The sequence below is a fragment of the Meriones unguiculatus genome, chromosome 12, assembly GCF_030254825.1.
Source record: "Meriones unguiculatus strain TT.TT164.6M chromosome 12, Bangor_MerUng_6.1, whole genome shotgun sequence".
Taxonomy (NCBI): domain Eukaryota; kingdom Metazoa; phylum Chordata; class Mammalia; order Rodentia; family Muridae; genus Meriones; species Meriones unguiculatus.
In genome coordinates, this window is record NC_083360.1 from 75,228,710 (window position 1) to 75,253,186 (window position 24,477).

Here is a 24,477-nt window from a genome sequence, read left to right on the forward strand (position 1 = left end):
CCTGGAATCCAGTGAGTCAAAAAGTCTGTGACACATGTAGTAATGTGGATAAGCCACATTACTGAGATTGTAGCAGGAAAATTAGCATTATGATCCGAATCTAAAACAACTACAGGTTCATGTTTGGAACACTTGTTTCCTAGCTGGTGGAACTTATTTTTTGTGTTCTAGAGAATTAGGGTCCATTGTAGTTTCTACCACCAGGGGAGGTACTCAAAGTTATTATAAGGTCCTGGACTCTGGTTTCTGTCTGATTTTTGCTACATAAAGATGTGCAGGCTACACCATACTTTTGCCATCCTGAATATAACTAGTCTGCCATTCCTTCTCTGTAACAATGGATCAAACACCTGAAATTGTGAATGAAAATAAATCTTCAGTATCTCAAATTGGTTTTGTTGAGTATTGTCAAAATGATGCATAGGCAACACAAACATGCAACTGGCTACTTTCTGGCCTTTATGTCATTGGAGAGTCTTGATATGGGGTTAGAGGAAGGCAATGTCTAATCCAGATTTTGGAGTTAAACTCTTTTATTCTATTAAAGTCATTTTTAACTAAGATGGTGTGGGTGATTGGCCTTTGACCAAATCATCAATAACTAGAGCTCCAAAGTTTAATGGCTATTTTTTTCTCTTTGAGAATAGATTCTTCACCTAAGAGCAAAGTCTAAAGAGTGACACACAGCTACATCATCTTCCATCAAGAGAATCTCAAAGAGTGAACCCTCTCCTTCTAATGATGTATTTGGCACACCACTTCACGCACTTCTGAAGTACTATTCCTGATTTATATTCCCACAACGTGTAATTGCTGATCTGCAAAGATGCACAGATCTTCATTTTATAAGCTGTGCATTTTACTGATAAGCAAAAATTGACATTGCTGTTGTGATTAATTTCAAAAAGGAGTATTAACATTAATTATCCTTATTAGAGGGGCCCTTGATCAGAGAAAGGAGATGTAAAGACGGAAGCAGATGATGAGATGAGAAAGATGCTACAAGCCTGGCACTGAGAATGAAGGAAGGAGCCATAGCAGGGGATATCAGTGCCCTCTGAGAGCTTGGAACATCATGGTGATGGAGTCCCATAATTCTTAGAGCCCACTTGGCCAAAAGACATAGGGATTCACCTAGTAATACACTCAGTACAATGATATCCCCTTAAATATCTGGCAGCATGATGCAAGATCAACTGAATACCTCCAAATCACCGTATGATTTTTCCTAAAAAGACCCAGACACCACCTTCCTCACCTTTGTCATTTCTGTAAGGAAAGCATCGATGAAGTCTCTTGGCTCAGCAGGATTCCAATCTTTCCTGTGACTGTCCACCATACGGGAAACAAACAATTTCAGTTTTTCCCAGTTTCTGAAAAGTGTTTGATGTGGTCCAGGAAGATATTTAATTATGGATGGAAAGACATTGTAGAGCTTATGAAGAAAAATAAGAAAATATTGGAGAAAACGTGGAATAACTTTTTCACATTTCTAAATAATCTTGTCCTTCCCATTGTTTCATCTATTGGAACTTTGTGGTCATCTTGGTTTCTGGTTTGCCTCTCACCACTGCTTAAACAGGTGCCATAAAAAACATATGCTACAACAGGCCACTTTAATGATTTTGACTCCTTCCTCCATGTTCTATACCATCATTTCTTCCATCTGAATGCTGCATACTATTCATTTATTATTCCACCTTCATTGCCTACTCAGATCATTTGAAAACGTTTCCATAGAGAACATTTGCCAGTATGGTCTCATGGTTTCACTTCTTGACTTATCCTTATAAGCCACCACTATACTCAAGGCCAAACATAGTGCTTTGTAACTTTAAGCCCTACAGATTTGGAGTCTTCCAAATCGTCACCATTTTTTCACATGTCTTTTAATAGTACAACCATATTTGCCTCTGTGATCACATGGAGGGCATTTCTATTTCAGGTCTATGCATTTATATTTATTGGGAATAGAGAATATCTCTAAAACTGGCATGGTCCCTGTTCTTCAGTTCATAAAAGTAATGGTGAAATGTCCTACCCTGGAAGTTATGCTACTTGATTAGAGGCAAAGAGATAGTCATCTTTTCACCTTCTTTCTAACTTTTTTTTAAATGAAATATACATATATATATATATATATATATATATATATATATATATATTTTCAATGCAGTTTATTCAGGAACCTTGAACAATCCTCGGACCCTGGGGAAAGCCAGCCCACAGCTTAAATAGCCTCTGGGTAGCCAACCCAGGCGTGCCACGTGGGCAATGCAGATAGGTCCACATACATGGAAGCAAGCCAGATCCTCAGCCTTAGCCAAATGTGGAATTGTTTGTGACAGAGAGCACTCACCATCGGGAAGGTGGAAGGCAGAAACCAGCTCCATCTTTAAGGCATAGCATTCCGCAGCTCTCTACAGTTCCCCCTTTTTGTTTTAGACGCATCAGGCAAGAGTAGAGGTCTGATCTCTCATATTAGAAATAAATTGGGACTTTGTACCCATGTTCATTTAGGTGTCATCCACCCAAAGAGCATCAGACCCGTCCAATACCTTTTTCTTAGAGGCGGGACCTGGGGCATCAACCCGCATGCAATCAGACATGCTCTTCTCTGGGTCAAAAGCGGCTGACCCTGAGTGCAGTGCTTAGCCTCGCATCCTGAGCGTATCATTTTAGCTTTTTATGGTATCCAACCATGCTTGGGGAGAATGTCCTGCTTCAATGGCTGTAAAGGCCTGAATGATCATGGCTGCATCACACTGTTGTGAGACTCTAATCTTGCATATATACCACAGGCAAACCAAGGAGACCAACACCAGAAGGCCTGCTAACGCTCCCATGCCCGCCCATTCCTTCAGATGATTCATGGCTGCAGCAATCCATGTTGATAATCCTGTGGCTAGTCCTGCGTCCACTCTGGTAGAATTTACTGTGACAATGGCCACATGAGAATTTTTCCTGTGCTGCAAATCTGTCTAAACAATTGTCGAGCTATATTTTAGGTAATTGGACTGGAGAATTCCATACTACGATGGAGCAGCTGAGAGTGGCCATTGTAACAGTAAATTCTTTCTAACTTTTTAACAGGGTGTATTTCTCTCAGGAAAATTAGTAGGTATCTGTGTATGCTGGTATCCCCAACATGATTTAATTACTATATGGTAAGATGGCAACATTTATTTAAGTAAGGAAGATCATAGAGTTTCAGTGATATGTAGTAAATAGAATAGCAGAGTGCTATAAAATCAACAGTATCTAAAATGAGTCAGATATATGTTTTTCTTTCATTTACTAACTTCACATTAGATAACATAATATTAATATTTTAATATTACTAATAGTGTTAAATTTGTCAATAATAATTATTAATATTCTTAGCATCAAAATGTGCTAACATTTGATATTATTAATTACATTAAAATATGTCAATATTTAATATCATTAATAATATTCAATAGTGTTAATATTAGATCCTTTACTACTGAAGTCTCACTCTGTCTGCCCACTGAATGGTATTCAAGACACAAAGCATTATACAGAGGACTTATGGACTATTGTCTATATTGCTTGCATAATTTTGTACCAGGTTTCAGACATCATGTTGCATCTTTTTACGTGTAGAGTATAATTGAAAAAAATGAAGACATTTATTTACAGAGTCTATCAAAGTGTCTAATGTAATTGGTCATGCCAAGAATGTTTATTATCACTTGTTGCCACCTCCATGTTGCCTTCTAACTATTTCTCCCTTCACACACACACTCAGAAGTTGTCTGGGCACTCACTGAACTCCACTGACTTCCTAGGCTCTGCTTACTAGGAGGAAAGCAATGGAGCTGCTGGACTTGCAACTACCACAAGTAAGAGTTAATACAAGTACACAAAATAGTGTAGACAATGGGTGCAACTGAACTCATTCTTTATGCTCCTTTTTATTCCTGTAAGTCATCCTAACCAATACCGTAGTTTTTAGTGATATAGCATCACTGAACTTTAGGATAAAGTGCTTGTAGGGAGAGGACAAAGGAGAACAAATCCACTTTTGGGTGCATCATAGAGAAGTTGATGCACAGAAACAGAAAGTATTAAAGAGAAAAGATGAACTTTTGAAGGACCAGTGACAGCTTCAGATTCCTACTCTCTAGAACCATTGCATACCCAGTCTATGGTAAGCTAAAATGCCTGCAATTGTTACTTGCACACACTCCAGAAGAATGTCCTGGTTAACGTAGCCTGTGGCACATATACACAATATATATGAAGAAACAGGCTGGGAGGGTGTCACTAAGAGTCATTAACTCCTGAACAAATGAACAGAAGCGTAACTGGAAACAAGTTAAGTGCTGCACAAAAAGTTCAAACATTTTCTTATAGAAATGATCAGTAGGCTGAAAGGACATTCAAATAGGCAACTGAATTCAATAATGGCCTGGACAGCAAACTCATTAAGATAAAAGAATAAGTCAACAAGATCAATAAGATCAATAAGATGGTTGAAAAGCTCAGTAAAATGGAAGACACATGGAGGGAAGAATCTGAGGTTTGAAAGAAAACAAAAACAAAAGCAAATGTTAATATGTAAAGTGCTTGATGAGTCAAATAAAAACACACCCTGGTCTTAAAGAGATAGCCTGATGGTATTTCTTTCTAGAAACGCACATAAAGAACCTTCTCTGATACAAAACACATCTAAAATGTTCAATCCCCATCCTGAAAGACAAAGAGGATGGACATCAGAAGAAGAAGAAAACAGGAAACAACCTAGGAACCTGCTACAGAGGGCCTCTGAATGCCAGAAGAAGTAAACAGGAAACAAACTAGGAACCTACCACAGAGGGCCTCTGAAATCCTCTGCCCTGCAGACTATCAAAGCAGATGCTGAGCCTGATGGCCAACTGTCAGGCAGAGTGAATGGAATTTTATGTAAGAAGTGGGAAATAGTAAGAGCTGGAGAGGACAGGAACTCCACAAGGAGAGCAACAGAACAAGAAAATTTGAACGCAGGGAACTTCCCAGAGACTCATACTCCAACCAAGGACTATTCATGGAGATAACCTAGAACCCCTTCACAGATATAGCCCATGGCAGTTCAGTGTCCAAGTGGGTTACCTAGTAATGGGAAGAGGGACTGCCTTTGACATAATCTGATTGGCCTGCTCTTTGATCACCTCCCCCTGAGGGGGGAGCAGCCTTACCAGGCCACAGAAGAAGACAATGCAGCCACTTTTGATGAGAACTGATAGACTAAGATCAGAAAGGAGAGGAGAACCTCCACTATCAGTGGACTTGGGGAGGGGCATGCATGCAGAAAGGGGAAAGAGGGTGGGATCGGGAGGAGAGGAGGGAGGGGCTTATGGGGGGATGCAAAATGAATAAAGCGTAATTAATAAAAAATAAAATAAAAAAACACATTGTAAACCACCAATTAGGTTTTATCAGATACATAAGAATCAAAGTTATCTGTGAGTTAAATAAGGGCAACAGTAATAAACATGGCTAAGAGACATCAACCCTGTCCAAAGCACTACAGGGAAGAGCTTATCATTATCATCGTTATCCAACACCAAAAGGTCTTTCTTGAAAACACACATAAATATAACATAATATACACTGAGCAAGCTGTGTAATGTATTTAGAAATGTTTCTACATATATATATATATACATATAAGAAACAATAATTAATAAAATTTTGAGGCTATGAATTTGACAGGGAGCAAGGAGAGCTTCTTGGAAGTATCTGAAAGAAGAAAATTAAAGCAGAAATTATATAATTATATTAAAATCTTAAAAATATAATAAGACCTGGAGGGAACAGGAACTCCACAAAGAGACCAACAGAGCCAAAATTACTGCACCCTTGGGGGCCTGTACAGACTGATGCTCCAACCAAGGACTATTTATGGAAAGGACCTAGACCCACTGCACAGATGTAGCCCATGGGCAGCCCAGTCTTCGTTATATATTTTTGTTTGTTTATTTGTTTATTATTACAATTTATTCATATTGTATCCAGATGTAGCCCATATAGTCTCCATGTTGGTGTCCTAGTAATGGGAACAGGGGCTGTCTCTGACATGAAATCAGTGGCTGGCTCTTTGATCATCTCCTCCTGAGGGGGAGCAGCCATGCCATGCCACAGAGGACGAGAATGCAGCCAGTCCTGGTAAGACTTGAAAAGCTAGGGTCAGATAGTAGGGGAGGAGGATGGCCTATATCAGCGGACTAGGGGAAGGGCACAGGGAGAGAAGGAGGATGGGATGGGAGGAGATGAAGGAAGGGGCTACAGCTGGGTACAAAGTAAATAAAGTGCAATAAATAAATAAATAATAGATAGTAGATAACTTTTTAAAAGGAGACAATCCCAGTCAATTTCAACATTATTTGTTTTTTATACCTTTTATTGATTCTTTACTGAATTTCACAGCAAGTACCACAATCCAACTCATTTCCTTATCCCTGTAAATCTACCATCTGACCTTGCAACCTCTCCCTGACAAAACTAAAACAAAACTAGATGGACTTAAAATAAACAAGTCATAGAAACTGCAGTGTATCACAGTGTGTGTCAGCGTATTCCATTTTATACGCATCTTTACTTGAAATGTTCATTGTAGTGCATCATTGGTCTGGTTTGAGGCTTCTGGCTTCTGCTACACTAGCTATCCTAGAGCATTTAGAATATCCTGTTGTTGCCCTGTGTCATCGAAATCCTGCAGTTTTGACTCTGTAGGCTGGTCCTTTCACATGTTCATAATGGGATAGATGTTGGGTGGGCCAATTCAAAGTCCTGGATCTGGGCCTGGAGGCAGCTCATTTGGTTTGCCTGCCAGCTTTCCTGCTCCTGCACCACCAGGACGAGCTCTCCAGCACTGCTCAGGGTAGTTTACCCAATACAGCAGCATGCAAAGGGACAGGATCAGCTCTCCTACACTCATGTCCTTGGGCAAGGCCACCTGTGCCTACTTCAGTAAGGCCAGCTCAACTCTGCTGTCTAGGTGAGGTGCTGGGCCCACTCTCCCATGTGCTGCAGCCAGTGAGGGGCAGGGCCAGTTCTCTCCTTCTCATGACCTTGGGGCCAGCTCACCTGCTGGCTGCAATTGGCAAGGAGTGAGGGGGCAGAGCATCTTTCCCCTATTCACACTACACCATAGCAGATGAGGGGTCAAGCCAGTTTTCGTGAGCTCACAGCCCTGGCTTACCCACCTTCCCACAGCCAGGGTCAGTTCTACTGTGCTGTCCAGGTAAGGGGCCAGGGTCCCTAACCTCTTTGTGGTTATTTGTTTTCATAAAGGGAAATTTCCACATACATCTATCTATATATGCAAATGTAAATATAAAAAATAGTACAGATATAGGCTATTTTCATACATTGTGATTGGGTTTGTATTAGATTTCACATTTAAGACATTGTATGTTAACTTCAAAGAGTCCCCCATACAAAACAAACCAAAACAAAACAGGACCTTGGTTTTGCCCCATTCCCAATCCAATATTCTTTCCTTAATGTGCAAAAGCAGGGAGTTTACCATTAACATCATTGATGCCTCCAAACATACTGTCTCATCTGCTAACTTCAGCAGCTCCTGAAACTGACCATCCTCATACTCAAAGCGCTCTCCAAAGGTGATGGAGCAAATGATGTTGGAAACTGCATTTTTCAACTTCAAGTGAGGGTCAAAAGGCTGTCCTGGAGGTGGAGATGGGGAAGGAAGAGTCTTTCAAAGATACTGGTTTGGTTTTTTTTTTCTTTCTTTTCTTTTTTACTTTATTTTTCTCTCTTTCTTTATCTTTATTATTTTTTTCTATTAAATATTTCAACTCTGTGTGATATAAAGTATGCATAATAAAGTATAATATGAAAACCTGGGGCCACAGCCTCCTACATGGGGCTTGGCATGATTCAAGGACTTGGTCAATATTTGTCCCATAGATAGCCAGGCTTTTTGTTCAGGGACCTGTTAAATGACCCATTTTTGTGTTTAACTGCAGAACTCCTGCACCAGGTACATTGCTAGATATTTACTCTTCAATCCTCAGTGCCCAGCTCACTGAGGTACCAGGATAAGCTTGAGACAATAAGAATCTGTTCAATGAACAAAATGGTCAGAGCACCCTGCACTACCCTGTGAAATGCCCACCTTCCTCCTCTCCTATGACCTCCACAAGGTAGAGGGCCTCCTCCTGTATGCGCTGCTCTAAGCTCTTCTTCCCTAGTCCAAAGTTCTTGAGCATCATCAATGCAAACCGTCTTTGCTCCTTCCATGTCTGTCCACTGGAGAAGACAATTCCTGGAAAGAAAAAAAAAAGATTTAATATTATGATATTGCGATTCTGGCTATAAAATACATGAAAACTGTATTAGACACACATGCAGATGAAATGAAGGGCAGATATGCAAATTCATAGCTTCTAAAGATGATCCCAAAGCAAGTGGCTAACATGTTCTGGTGATTTGCAACAGCACATAATTTAGTAAGTACTTCCTTTCTATTATATAATGTTGTTCTGACAAGAGCTCCATTTGTTTACTACCAACTAAGAAAGTGTCCATTTCAGTTGCTAAAATGCTGAGGCATGATAACAAATTGAAAAATAAGATTAGAAAGACAACATGTTGTTCAAATCTAGGTGTTCAAATTCAAGTGTTTTGGTTCTAAAGCATCCCCTTTGATTAGTAAATGTATAAGCCAATTTATCCCAATGACTACCCGGAATGTATATATGGATAGTCAAGGCATACTTCTATATAGAATGTAAATATACAGTAAAAGAAAGGTTCATAAAACACAGACATTAAAAGATGACAAAATGTTTCAAGAAGTTAGGAAGGATTAATATTCTTTTCTCTGATTCTTTCTCTGTTTCTCTCATTCATACATACACACATACAAACATGCACAAAAAATAGGCAGACCCACACACATGCACACACACAGGCAGACACACACAGGTAGTCACACACACACACACACACACAGGTGGGACATGGGGAGCAAAGAGGAGGAACATGCTGCTCTGCTCAGCATCATGTCTCAGGGCACATACATTGCCACCCATGCCCCTGACCATGTCTTACCTTTCAGAAGAATATTCAACTCCATCAGCACAGGACCTGTCCTCCATCTTATGTGATCTTTCATCAACTCAATCATTTATTTCTTGAAACTCTCCTTTTAATTCTTGGTCCTTCAGCTATAGACTTTCTTCCTACTTCTTTGCCAGGTATTTCTTATAAATTTTGTTGTTTAATTTTTTCTATTAAATCCTGAAACATTGGAGTTCTTAAAGACTATGTCTAAAACTCACCTTTTATACCAGATTTTCCTTTTTAAATTTTTTATTAATTACAATTTATTCACTTTGTATCCCAGCTGTAGCCCCTCTCTCCTTGCCTTCCAATTCCAACATACCTCCCTCATCTCCTCCCATGCCCCTCTCCAAGTCCACTGATAAGAGAGGCATATTTTCTCTTTCAAAAAATCTAATGAACTCCAATAATTTAAATAATTTCTTCTGATAGTAACTGTAGTTTTACCCTGAAGGTAATCACTTCTGAGTCACACAGATGAGTGCAAACTTTGCCAGTTACAGGAATTTAGACTCATCTCATGTATCACATAAGCCACTGTTGTGTTTCTGAAAATACTGTTTCTCCCAAATAGAAGTTACCACCACCAATCATGTTGTCTCCCGTCATTGCTCCTTTTTTCATCACCCACCCCTGTGATACTTCCCCAGTACCCCCATTTTGAAGGTATCTGAGTCATAGACCGTGATGGCTTCGTGGCTTCTCACAAAAAAAAAAAAAAAACAAAACAAAACAAAACAAAAAAAACCTAAAACGATTTATTTGTTTATTGACTTTATATTCTGATCCTAGCCCCTCTTTCTTTTTCCAGTTTCTCCCTCCCTCCCTCCCTCTTCTCTCTTTCCTCTGTCCCCTAATCTTCAGGAAACATAAAACCCCCAACAACCCACCACAGCACATCAAGTCACATCAGGACTGAACTTATTCTCTTCTCTTGCAGTATGGCTAGGCATCCCTGCCGGGGAAGGGGGGGGGTGATAAGAAATCAGGTACAGAGCCTAAGTCACACACAGCTCTCCAATCCCTTGTTAGGGAATCCACATGAATCTCAAGCTATCCCTCACCTAGCACAGCTGTCTTCAGAGAGACTCCAACCAGCAGCAGATTGATACACATGCTGAGACACACAGCCAAACACTGGGAGAAGTGTAGGAAGTCTTGTGAAAAAGTATATGTGGAGATGGAGGATAGAGGGACCTGGAGGGGACAGGAACACCACAAGAAGACTAAGAGAGCCAAATAACCAGACTCCAGAGGGACTTGTGGAAACTGAAGGACCAACTAAGGACTATTCTTGGACTGGACCTAAGTCACCTACACAGGTGTTTTCTCTCTTAAATGACTTCAGTCCATGGGGTTTTAATGTCACCACCCCAGTCTAGCCTACTGTCATTTTTTGTCACCTTGAGTGTTCACACTCCTTTTATAACTTAAAATGATGTCTTTGTTTTCATTCCTCTGTTCTCTACCTGTCATCCTAAATCACCTTTTTTTATCAGAAACTTAATATTATCTGTACACTTTTCACTTTTTTTACATGAAGATTTTTTTTATTTTTATTTTTTTATTAATTACAATTTATTTACTTTGTATCCCCCTGTAGTTCCCTTCCTCCTCCCCTCCCAATTCTTCCCTTCCTCCTACTTCTCCACTCACGCCCCTCCCCAAGTATCCTGGTAGGGGAGGTCTTCTTTTCCTTCCTTCTGATCTTAGTCTATTAGGTCTCATCAGGGGTGGCTGCACTGTCTTCCTCTTTGGCCTGGCAAGGCTGCTCCCCCCTCAGGGGGAGGTGATCAAAGAGCAGGCCAATCAGTTTATGTCAGAGACAGTCCCTGTTCCCATTACTATGGAACCCATTAGGAGACTGAACTGTCATGGGCTACATCTGTGCAGGGGTTCTGGGTTATTTCCATACATGCTATCATTCTTAGGGAAGACCCATATAGAGAATTTCACCGATGTTATAATTTTGGTCATATCCTTTTTCTATTCCTTCCTCCAGGTCTCCCTGGAACCTTTCCAAACATATGTTCTATTTTCCATACAAATTCATATCTTGTTTTAAATAACACACTGAATTCAATAGTAAAGGCCAAATAAACTTACCATTATTTTTAAAGATACGTTCTCTGCTGGGAAAAACCGGGCGTTTCCAAAAGTTTTGTTCCATGTGACTGAGAGCTTCTTTGATTAAGGGCAATCCAGTTATGACCACTGAGGAGATGTTACCAAAATCCAGGCTAATTATGTTTCCGTACTTCTTCACAAACTGAAAGACATTTCAATAGTCACAGTTGAGCGTGACTGTGTCAGTGTGTCAAGGGATGGCCGTCTGGTGTTCGCTCAACGGACTTGTGCTGTGATATGTGTGTAACAATGTGAATGAAGGGATGCACCTTGATCTCTGGAAGTGTTTCTGAAAACGTTTTCCCCTCCTCTGAATTAAATCCAAATCAATTAAACATGTATGTACTCTATAAGAAGGTGAATATGCTACAGATGAGTATGACTTGAGTATGAGGAACAATCAGGAGTATGATGGGGTATTTGGAAGAGATTGAGGGTCTTCATGAAATGCACAATGTACAAAACATGGTTGGTTTGAATGAGAGGGTGTGAGCAATATTGAAGACTCTAGTACCTGTGTGCCCAAGAATCAGAACCATGTGGACCCCACCTCTGCCTTTTGTATACCTGCCACAGTGGTATCTTGTCCAACTGTAACAGTGGTATCAAACACAGGAGTTCAATTACTTCAGGTAACTTTGGTCCTTTATATCATCCCCATCTTCCTGCACTGTCACCCTACTGCTTTGAGATCTAAAACTATGGGAACAGTGTCAAAACAAATATAATGACGGGGTCTCATCTGAGAATCTTGCACCCACATTAAAGTCAGAGCCTAGAATCAGTCTTCCTGTTTTTCTGTGTTCATAGTCCTTAAAAACATCATTTAACTTCAGCAAGTCAGCCCTGTCTTGGTCATATGGCCAGCATCAATGAACGCATGTCTTTTATCATAAGAGATGTCACTAATGGAGTCATTAAAATCAAATTCATTTCTAATCTTGTGTGTTAATGCCCTCACATGACCGCTCACACTGTCTCTAACTCCCATTCCAGGGTATCCAACATCTTCTGGCTTCTGTGGGCACCTGACATGCATGTAAACTACATCCATGTGGACTAGGGGAGAGGAGAAGGGGGAGAACAGGAAGGGTGGGCGGGACTGGGAGAAGATGAGGGAGGAGGCTACAACAGAGATACAAAGTGAACAAATTGTAATAAATTCAAATCAATAAAAAATGCAACTTGAAAAAAGATTTCACAATATCAATGTTCTTAAATTTAATAAGCAACAAAAAAAGGTCATCCAGAAGGAAAAGAAAAAAAATGTACAATTACCTCTCCTATAAGAGGTAGCTACTTTGCTGAAGGTACTTATCAGCTATAGAAGCTTCCTGGTAGAATTTTTGTGGTCACTCATGTATATTATCATATCATCTGCAAACAGTGATACTTTGACTTCTTCCTTTTCAATCTGAATCCCTTTACTCCTTTAATTGTCTTATTGCTCTAACAAGGATTTCAAGAACTACATAGAAAAGATATGGAGAGAGTGGACAGCCTTGCCTTATCCCTGATTTCAATGAAATTGATTTTTAGTTTCTCTCTGATAAGTTTGATGTTGGCTATAGGATTGCTGTATATTACCTTTAATACATTTAGGGAAGTGCCCTGTATCCCTGATATCTCCAGGAATTTAAACATGAAAAAGTGTTGGATTTTATCAAATGCTTTCCCAACATCTAAGGAAATGAACATGTGCTTTTTTTCTTTTAGTTTGTTTATATGGTAGATTACATTGATAGATTTCCATATATTGGACTACCCCTGCACATCTAGGATCAAGCCTAATTGGTCATAGTGGATGATATCTTTCATGTGTTCTAAGATTTGCAAACTTGTATAACCACTTTGTAAATCAATCTGGCACTTTCTCAGAATAGTACTACCTCATGATCCAGCTATACCACTCCTGGGAGTATACCCAAATGTGCCCCACCATTCAATAAGAACTTTTTTTCAACTATGTTCATTGCAGCTTTATTTGTAATAGCCAGAAGCTGGAAACAACCTAGATGTTCCTCAACAGAAGAATCAATACAGAAATTGTGGTACATCGACACACTGGAATAGTACTCAGCTATTAAAAACAAAGAAATCATGAAATTTGCAGGTAAATGGGTGGAACTAGAAAAGGTCATCCTGAGTGAGGTACCCCAGAAGGAGAAAGACACATGTGGTATATACTCACTTATAAGTGGATGTTAGACATGTAATACGAGATAAACAGACTAAAATCTATAGTGCTAAAGAAGTTAAACAACAAGGAGGGCCCTAGGGAAGATATTTAATTCTCATTCAGAAGGGAAAACAGGAGAGATACCAGAAGCAGTGGAAGAGGGGAAACAGGCTGGGAGCCTACCTCTGAGGGTCCACTGAAAGGATTCACCCAACAGGGGATCTGAGTAGATGCTAAGACTCAGGGAAAAAATTTGGGCAGAGCCTAGAGAGTCTTATGGAGGAAGAGAAGGGTGGGAGTAGAGGGACAAGGAGGGGACAGAAGCCCCACAAGGAGACCAAAAAAACTAAAAGTTCTAAGCTCATGGGGTCCTGCAAAGATTGATGCACCAAAAGAGAACCATGAATGGAGAGGACCTAGAACCCCTGCTCCAGATGTGGTCTATTGGCAGCTCAGTTCCATGTGGATTTCTGAGTAAGGGGAGCATGGAATGCCTCTGTCATGAACAAAGTTGACTGCTTTCTGATCACTCGCCCCTGATGATGCAGCATTGCCAGGACACAGAAGAAGGGGATCCAGGCACTCCTAATGAGAGTTAGCAAGCTATAGGATGATGACAATAGTCGGGAAATACCCCTACCAGTTTGCCTAGGGGAAGAGTGAGGGAGGGTGGGAATGGGTGAGTTGAGGGAGGGAGCTTCAATCATTATTTATAATGAATAAATAGTGAAGAAAAAAAATAAAGTAGTACCTAAGAAAGGCAGTGAGGTGTGTGTGTGTGTGTGTGTGTGTGTGTGTGTGTGTGCATGTTTGTATGTTCACAAAAGAACCTCAGTCTCTGTGGCCTTAGAATTAAATGTTTTTATCTTTGTGTATCATTATTTGTGTGCATATTTATATGTATGAGTAAAGGCCAGAGTTCATCACCAGGCATCTTTGTGAAAAGTCATACACCTTGCTTTATTTGAGTTAAGTTCTCTCACTGGCCTGGGAAAGCTATGCTGGCTAGTTAGCAAGCCTTGGAGATTAACGTGTCTGCTCCTCACTAGCCCAGAATTTACAATTGTAGGTTGTTACACTGAGATTTTCAAATGTAGGTTCTGGAAACTGAATTCAGATTCCCAGCTTCGTGGTAAGCATCACCCAGCCAAAGATCAGTGCCAAATGCTAAAAATTTTGGTGATTTTAGCTTCAAGAAATTCACAATCCAATGCAAATAAAAACTCAGGTCTTATTACCACACTGTTTATGAATTATTTAAAGAGAGGAAGTCAGGAATCACATGAGAGAACTAGTAGCAGGTCAGGCTCCTGGAAGAAATGGCTGCTCATGAAAAGTGAGGTGGGAAGCAAGACTGCTGAGCACCCTTTGCTGAGGCATCTCGCTGCAGCTTCAGTAGTCAACTTGCCGAGTCTGAGCCAGAAACCAAAGGCCTCTGGGTATGAAGGTTTGCCCAGTGAGTATATACTAATTTGGATGTAGAGACTGCTAGCCAGCTTGTGTGAAGATTATGCTTTTTATTATGTGCTTACTTTGGGGAAAAGTTAGTGAGGTTTTATGTGTCTTGATTTTCAAATATATGAAGTATAGGACTTATTACTTCTCATCAATAACTTGGTTCTCACAAAAATTAGGACAAGTAAACGAAGTAAAATTATCCTAGCTATTTACATAATGAGGAATGTATTTCTTATTAATAGGAATGAAAGTGGATATAGTGGTAGAGCTCAGAGAACAGGCAGATGGGCTTATCTAGCAAGAAGGTCACAAATATAATCCTGGTATGCAAAAAAAATACATAAATGAATAAAAATAAAATTTGAAAAACTATTCGGTAGGGCTGGAGAGGTATTCAGCGGTTAGGTGTCTTGAGTGCTTTGCTCTTCTAGAAGTTCTGATTTCAAGGCCTATCAAACACACGCTAGCTTATAGATAACTCTAATGGAATAATCACTCTTCTTGTTGTAAGCATACATATAGAAAAAAAACACTCAAACATACAATGCTAATAACTCATTTAAATATATAACTTACATACCATTTCAACTCATTAGATTTTGTTCTTATTTACAGCAAGTTCCAGGGCTGAAGAAATGGCACATCAGTGAAGCGAGATTCCTGGTCGTGCAGAGGACCATGGTTTGATTCCTAGCACCCATGTTGGTTGGCTCACAATGGCTTGTAACTCCATTTTCAGGAATCCAGCAATACTTATTTCTGAAGCTACAGGTACAAGCTCATACATACATACATACATATATATAATAAATATTTAAGAATATTTTTCTTAAAATAATCAGTAAGCTGCACTAGAGAAACTTTGGAATTTGTGTGGTGGGTGGGAAACACAGTTTCCACATGCTCAACAAGAAGGCCAGCTTCTTCTTTGTCACTGTGTCTTAACTCATGCCAGCTCCTCCATTTAGAATGACTTATACTTCTACTCCACTGGGTACTTCTTTATACCCAGAAATCTTTTTTTTATGTTATTTTTTCACAATTTATTCAGCACATATCCCGATTGAAGACCCTTCCCTCAAGTTCTTCCAGTCTTACTTTTCATCTCTCTTCCCCCCCATCCTCTTACCCTAGTCCACTGAAAGGGGGAGTTCTGCTCCTCTGCCATCTGCCCATAGCTTATCAAGCCTTATCAGGACTTCCTGGATCCTCTTCCTCTGTGGCCTGGCAAGATCACATGGCCAAGGTCAAGTGATCAAGGAGAAGGCAATCAAGTTCATGAGAGAAGCAGACCCTGCTTTCCTTACTCTGGGACCAACATGGAGACTGAGCGGCCAATCGGCTATATCTGAGCAGGGTGTCTAGGTCCTCTCCACGCATGGTCCTTGGTTTCTATATCAGTCACTGCTGGGCATCCTGGGCTTAGAAGTTTCAGCTTTGTTGATTTCCTTGTGGGGCTCCTGTCCCCTCCATGTCCTTCTATACCCCCTTTCAATCATAGAACTCCCTGCACTCTGCCCAAAGTTTAGCTGTGAGTCTCAGCATCTGCTTGATCACCTGTTGGGTGGAACCTTTCAGAGGACCCTCTATAGTAGACTCCCATCCTGTTTCCTCTCTTCCTCTGCTTCTGGTGTCTATCTGTTTGCCATTCTAAATGAGATTTAGGCATTCTCTCTAGGGTCCTCCTTAGTGTTAGCTTCTTTAGCCCTGTATATTTCAGTATGTCTAGCGAATATTATATGGCTAATATCCAATTATAAGTGAGTGTATACCATGCCTACTTTTCTGTCTAGCACCTTCTCAAAAAATTGGGAGTGGCAGTACCTCAGGATACAGCTATGCCACTCCTGGGTATATGCCCAAAAGATACCCCACAATTCAACAAGGAAATTTGCACAACTATGTTCAAAGCAGCTTTATTTGTAACAGCAAGAATCTGGAAACACCCTAGATATCCCTGAATGGATGCAGAAATTGTGGCACATTTACACAATGGAATAGTACTCAGCAATTAAAAAAAAGGAAATCATGAAATTTGTAGGCAGATGGATGGAGCTAGAAAAGAACAGCCCAGAAATCTTAAAATGTAAACTCATAAAAGTACAAAATAAAGCGATGAAAATTCAATCTCCTGGGAAGAAAAGCCCAGTCTCAGTTTTATCCTGAACTATTGTGACATTAGGCCTTTCACCTAAGCCGTGAAGACACATCCAATATATTTGCAAAAAAAAGATAAAGATCAATATTTTTAAGTAACTCTAACGTCATGTAAAACAATTTCTTAATCATGCTAATTACAACAGCACTGAACAGAGAGTAAACTCCAAAGAGACCTTGCAGGCTTTAGCCAAAAGCCATGAAAAGTACAGACCAACAGGACAAGATGTCTGCATTCCTGCCTATATGTCTTTGAGTTGACCACCATAAACAACATGGACTTCTCCAAACCTTCAATGGAGTGCAGTAGTTGGGTTCATGAGTGGAGCTCTATCACTCACTCTGCCTTGGCATCACACCTGGGTTGAGTACATGAGCAGAATTATTAGCTTCATAGCTGTTCTGTGACAAAGACAGTCTGAAAATGAGGTCAGACTGGGACTCTAATCTTCTACTTTCTCTTATGGTAACAAAGGTGTCTCTTCCTCATAGGACAGAGGAAGGAAGACATCTCTGACTTGTGTGACTCAATATTCTGATGGACTTTTATAGTCTGTAGATGTCCTCATTCTCAGAAGACTGTGCTGATGACATTGTCAGGTGAATTTGTGTGGGAGTGGGGATCACATTTGGTAAGGTCACCAAGATTCACACTATCGACTTTTTATAACCTAACTTTACTCTTGAATCCCTACTCAGAAAAAAATGAGTGTTCAGATCCCCAAGAATCTACCTGTGCAAGTGAAATTGCCTCAAAACAAGAACATCTCAAGCCTATTCAGATGACAAACTTTGGAATTATGCATAATGAAAGCTTATTAAGCAAACATAATTTATTTTGAAATGGTCAGTAGTCTCAGCAAAAAATAAAAGTTGGGGAGGGCCAGCAAAGGGAAATTGGAGGACAGAAAGGTGCAATGACCTAAGTAGAAATTTTTACGGAAAAGTTCAGCAGAGAATGACCATGAGCTATATAGGGGTGAGAAGAAGCTCCACTCTGCACAACACAAACAAAGCAGATCTCAACTGGCAAGAACCAGAACCAGAGATGCCATGGCTGTGCCGCAGCATCCAGCCATTTACAAAAACAAGAAGTAGAAAGTATAGGTTGGAAAATAATTAAGGAATGATAGCACCTTTTTAGTCTGCCAAAATACAAACCTGCCATAAAGAACTCAAGAGCACGAAGTCACAAACTTTACTAAGCAAAATCACCACCATCAATATGGAAACTAAAACCAGAAAATCTCTTGAAAGCAGAGTGAAGATAATTTACCACTTATGCAGAAACCAGCAAGGATAGAACTAAGTGGGATAATATCTACAAACATTAAGGATGAAAGATTATCAACCTAGTGTCCTACAATTGGGAAAAATAGTGTTGAAATGGAGGAGAAGGCATTCTGAGGTGGGGCAAAGATAAGAAGTTTCCTTCTGCTGCAGCTTTCTCTGAAAGAATGGAGAAAGAATGTGCTTGAGTTCAGAAAGGAAACTGTAACTCTGAAGGGTCAGAAGAAAGATAGAGCTAAGAGGGGATAAGTAAGAATCAAAGGCCTCAGACTCTTCTGCCTTTAAGTCACAGCTGCACAAGACACTGAAGAGCAGGTTAGTGTCTGACCTGGTTCTCAGTGTGAATGGGGACAACACCTGAGATGGTTGTGTCATAGAAGAGAGACAGGGGTCCTCCATGTTTGTAGTTGCTTTGCTTCACTTGGAAAATGTTGTTAACAAAGTCTCATAAGTTATATGTGTATATATCATAACAGAGCAGCTTCTGGGAGGATGATAAAAATTGTAATGAAAGAGTGAAGGTGAATAAAAAGTTACTCCGAAGCGTCTAACAAATACACAGGGAAACAAGAATGAAAGTTTAAAGAAAGAGACATATAGTGATAAAGTAATAAAATTAAGGAGTAAAAAATTTCATGTTTAAGTATACAAAATTGCATACTCTACCCATCTAACGGTAAAAGATAAAATAATAAATAGTGGACCAACAAGTAGAAATGATAATTAAAAACATGGTCCAACTAGTTTTTTTTCTAGGTACAGGGCTCAGAAAATTACAACAGATAATAAGTGACATTAGGAAGGATGATGGTTATTGTACTAAAACATCTGCTGATTTTAAATGAGTATATACCAAAGATACACACACACACACACACACACACACACACACACACACTATAACAAAACCAACCAAGGTAGGTCGACCAGAGGTAGACATATGAGGACAAGTGGACAACTCCAAGTGGAGCTGGTAACTTAATGCACCTTTTTCTATAGTTGATAAAGTCAGTAAGCAAGCAGTCAGCAAGGATGTGGAAACACTAAACAGGCCTGTTTAGGAGAGAACTGATACTACAGAAATTTCTGATCAAGAGAACAGTTTCATTTTGTCTTTCCTGCATGAGTGTTTAACACTCAAAACTTGCGTACACATTTCTGGAAGTAACAGGGCTTCTTTGTCAAGATGAACTAGTAATTAATGCATCAACCTTGACATGCTTAAAGCAACTGAAATCATACACAGTGTGTTGTAAGACCATAATGAACTAACAATGGAAACAGTTCATACAAGGATAATAAAATGAACGTTTTGGCAACAAAACTTCTGTCTCTTAAATGAGGGCACAAATTAGACACTAGTTCTACTGGCTGGGTTAGCAGGCAGCCAGCATTAACCTACAACCAGTTTCTGTAGATCGCAGTACAAGAATCTCCATTTTTACCGCTCGGGACTGGATAATGGCATAGCCAGACACCCTCTCCATTTCTTACCGGCTGGATGTCCAAATGCAGATGTGACAACTCTAAACTGAACTGGAACATGTTGCCAATGAAGGGCAGGCGCCAGGGCCCTGGAGGATAGTTCTTGGGATGCCTGTGTTTGAGGTAGCCAGCCAGGAGCAGGAAGGTGAGAGCAGCCAGCAGCAGAGTCCAGAGATGGATCCTTGCCCAGATATCAGTCATCAGGGAACCCTCTGTATTAGTCATGGTGAGGGTCTGCGCTGGGCCAGTCTGCTGACAGTACTCACAGTGCTTTGCTATGTTCTACCCTATTCCTTGCAGACCAAGCCTCCCTCTGTGTTTCCAGTGCCCTTCTCTTCTGCTTGTTTACTCTTTCCTATTGGCCTAGCCCCATCTCTCTGCCCTGCCCCTTCCTCATCACTGGATAATACAGTAGGCAACCAAAGAGCCCTCTGCTCCTCTTCACTTTTACCTAATCTACTCCACACCCCTCTCTCTCTAGTCTCCTCCTGGTGTGCTCTGCTCAGCTCCTTCTGCCAAGGCATGTTCACTTGCAAGTACTGAGTCCATCATCCCCAGGGGGCAAACACTGTGTTCCCAGAAACTCACACCCAACGTGGTTTAAAATGACTGGTTAAATGTTTGAAACTGTGGTCCTGCTGCAGCCAGAGGCCATGTTGATGTCTGTGGGCTGTGCTGCTGCCAATGGCCATGTTGGGGTCTGTGATCCTGCTACAGCCTGGGGCCCTATTGATGTCCATGCCCCTTGTTACCACTGAAAACCATGTGGATGACCCTGGTCTGTGCTGCCTCCTGATGCCATATTGCTGTCCATGGACCGATCTGCCATCACGGACCGTATTGCTGTCCATGATACCTGTTGCTCCAGAGGACATGGAGTAGTCTACTGTCTGTGGTGCTACCAAGTTTTATCACAGTGTCCATGGCCAATGCTGTCGCGGAAAGTCTTGTTGATGTCCGTAGTCTGTACTGCCACCAGAGAACATGCTTAGGTCTTGGCAAAGGCTGACCCATGAGGTCATGAGGATATCTGTGGTCCATTCTCTAACAAGAAACCATATGAAAGCCTATGATTCATGATCCTGCTGACTGTAAATGTCACAGAAGCATCTTTTGCACAGGAATTGATGACAGCAGGTTCATGGTTAAAAAAGAGAGACATAGAAAACTCTGACAACCCCTCCAATTACTCCTCAGAAAAGATGTAACAGCTTAGATATGAAGCTTTAAAGAGAACCTTATAAAATTTTTTATAAAGAGGCTGAAGTGTAGCTCTCCACAATTGACAGATTCTTGTAGGGGTGGGGAAGGTCACACTTTTCTTTAAGAGGCTGGACCATGCAATTACACCTTACTTCACTGCATATATGCACAAGACAAATATAGATAATTCAATAATCTGATATCAAAAGCCAAATAACCCATTTCCAAATGGGGTACAGATCTAAACATAAAAGTCAGACAGAGGAAACAAAAATGGCTGAGAAACACGTAAAGAAATGTTCAACATCATTAGACATCAAGGAAATGTGAATCAAAACTACTTTGAGATTCCATCTTATACCTATATGAATGGATGAGATCAATAATACCAATGATAGCTCATGCTGCTGAGGATGTGAAGCAAGATAAACCCTTCTCCATTGCTGATGGGAGAGTGGACTTGTACAGCCTCTACAGACATTAGTACGGAGGTTCCCGAGAATGAGGAGAATCAACCTGCCTTAAACCAAGCTGTATCACTCTTGTCACATCCCCAACTACAGGTTCACTTGCTCAATCATGTTCATTGCTGCTCTGTTCGTAATACACAGAAATTAGAAATGATCTAATATTTCTCAATTGAGTAATGCAAGAATAAAATGTAGTACTTTTACACAATGGAGTACTACTCAGCTCTTTTTAAAAATAACATCATGGAATTTACAAGCAAATGAATGAAACTACAAAAATTATCTTGAGTGAGGCAATCCAAACCTAGAAATATTAATATGGTATCTATTAGCTTATATCTAGATATTTGAATACATTACAGCCAAGTTACTGTCTATAGACCCAGAGAGATTAGGTATAAAATAAGAGAATGGGGGTGAGGGTGACATATGAATCTCTCTAAAAGGGAGAAATACAATAGATTGTAGAAGAAGGATGTGGAGGGAACAGAACAAAAGAATCAGGTGAAAAGTAGAATAGGAGATGGGATTAAAGGAGGGACTGAGGAGAGAGACAGCTGGAACTGAAGGGCATTTGAGCGGACATATAGAAACCTAGTATATTTAAACTTCCTGTAATATATGATGACTTACTCAGTAAAGTCTCCAAATGATGGAGACAGAAATGCAACTGGCCATTTCTTATCACCAAATGAAGCCTCCAGTGCAAAGGCTGGATTTCATCCAATTGAGTAGTTGGCTCAAAAGATCCAATGGAAGTCCCCAAACAACTCCGTGTGCATTCAAGATACTATATTACTCTCCACAAACTGCCAGCAAGGTCATATTACGAAGACAACACCCACACAACTCATTGACCTTGTAGAGGTGGAGTTGGTGCTTACATAAAAGCTTCATCCTACGTCTTAGGATCAATAATTGAAAAAGGTACCATGCAGGCTAGTAAAATATAAAAGTAAACACCAACCCAACCACAAAACCTTTGATCTACAATCTGTTCTACTTTCGAAATATACTAGGGCAATTGTGGCATAAACTTTGTAAATGAATGTCTGAATTGACTTAAGGCCATACTGCACCCTGCCTTCGTAACAAAGAACCAGAGTCATAGAGTAAAAATAGGTAATTCTGGTCTAAACAACAAAAACAATAGAAACCTTAATAATAAAAAGACTACTAATGATACTATATTATACTCATTGATGGCACCTTATTCTGCCATTATCAGAAGCTTTCTTCTGCAGCAGATGACAACAAACATACCCACAGAGAGAAACACCAGAAAACACAGCTCTATTTATTTTTATTATTTATTTTTTCATGTATTTATTATTCTGATTTGTTTATTATTATCAATTTATTATTTTCCATTAATTAATTTATTTACATTACATCCTGATATCAGCTTCCCATTTCCCCTCTACTACCAGTCTCTCCCTCTTACCTCACCTTCCCCCAACTCCTCCTTTCTTTCTGTTCAGTAAGGGGATGCCTGCCATGGATGTCAACCTGCCTTGTCATATCAAATTGCTGAAGGACTAGGCACATCGTCTCCTATTGAGGCTAGACAAGACAGCTCAGTTAATGGAATGGGCTCCAAAGGCATGCAACAGACTCACAAAGAGCCCTTTCTCCAGTTGTTAAGGGAGCCACATGAAGACCAAGTTACACATCAGTTACATATGTGTAGAGGGTTGCAACCTCCTAAAGTTGCACTTTGGTTGGTGTTTCAGCCTGTGGGCACCTTATGGCCCAGGATAGTTGATTCTATATGTTTTATTGGATATCCAAGACCTCTCTGTCTCCTTCAGTCCTCCCCTTCTGCAAGATTCCCCAAGCTCTGCTTACTATTTGGCCATGGGTATCTGCATCTGTTTCCATCAGCTGCTGGGTGAAGCCTTTCAGAGGACAGTTATGCTATGCTCCTATCTACAAGTATAGCAAAATATCAGTATGTCAGGGGTTTGCTCTCTCTCAAGGAATGAATCTCAAGTTGGGTCATTCATTGGTTGGCCTTTCCCTCAATTTCTGCTCCATCTACATCCCTGCATATTTTGTAGGCAGGAAAACAATTGGGGTTGAAGGTTTTGCTAGGGGGATGGTGATCACAGCCATCCATTTAAAGTTTTACCTGGTGGCCAAAGAGGTGGCAATTACAGGTTCTAAATCCTTTCTGCTAGGAGTTTTAGCTAGGGTCAGCCTCCTAGTTTACTCGGAATTTCCCCTCGTCCAAGATTTCTGGCTCTTTCCATGGATGTCCTACACCTGATTTCAGTTCTCTCTTTCAATTCTCTCCCTAAATTTTCCCCACTCTTGATCTCTCCTGTTATACTCCCTACCCTTCTCCCATACAAGTTTCTCCCCTTCTCTACCTCCTAGGTCTATTTTATTTTTTCATTCTGAGTGAGAGCCAAACACCCTCTCTTGAGACCTTCTTGTTATTTAGGTTCTTTGGGTCTGTGGATTGGAGCATGGTTATCCTACTTTAAGGATACTATTTACTTATAAATGAGTATATACCATATGTGTGTTCCTGGATCTAGGTTACTTTGCTCAAGATGATATTTTCTGGTTTCATCCATTTGTCTGCACACTTCATGATGTACTCCTTTTTAATATCTGAGTAGTATTTCTTTGTGTAAATGTACTACATTTTCTTTACCCATTCATTAGTTGAGGGACATTCAGGCTGTTCCTAGTTTCTAACTATCATGAATAAAGCTGCTATGAACACAGTTGAGCAAGTGTCTTTGTGATATCTTTTTGATATATGACTAGGAGTGGTTTATCTGGGTCTTGAGGTAGAACAATTTTCTGAGAGATAGCCAATTTGATTTCTAAAGTGACTGTACAAGTTTACCCTTCTGCCAGCAGTGGTGAAACATTCCCCTTGGTCCACATCCTCACCAGCATGTGCTGTCACTTGAGTTTTTTATCTTAGCTATTATTACAGGTATAAGATGAAGTTTTTGAATTGTTTTGATTTGCATTTCCCTGGTGACTAAGGATGTT

General features: G+C 40.2%; 1 protein-coding gene across 1 annotated transcript in view; it reads right to left on the reverse strand.

The window, feature by feature from the left end:
- LOC110562465 (cytochrome P450 2J4-like) overlaps nt 1-20,017 on the reverse strand; it is a 44,015-nt gene extending 23,998 nt beyond the window's left edge. The window contains exons 1-5 of the mRNA XM_060365241.1: nt 19,802-20,017; nt 11,203-11,365; nt 8,147-8,296; nt 7,535-7,695; nt 1,259-1,435 (exon numbers count right to left, since the gene is read on the reverse strand). Of these exons, the coding sequence (XP_060221224.1) occupies nt 1,259-1,435; nt 7,535-7,695; nt 8,147-8,296; nt 11,203-11,365; nt 19,802-20,017 (867 nt within the window). The remainder of the gene's footprint in view (nt 1-1,258; nt 1,436-7,534; nt 7,696-8,146; nt 8,297-11,202; nt 11,366-19,801) is intronic.
- Between the last annotated feature and the right edge of the window lie 4,460 nt (nt 20,018-24,477).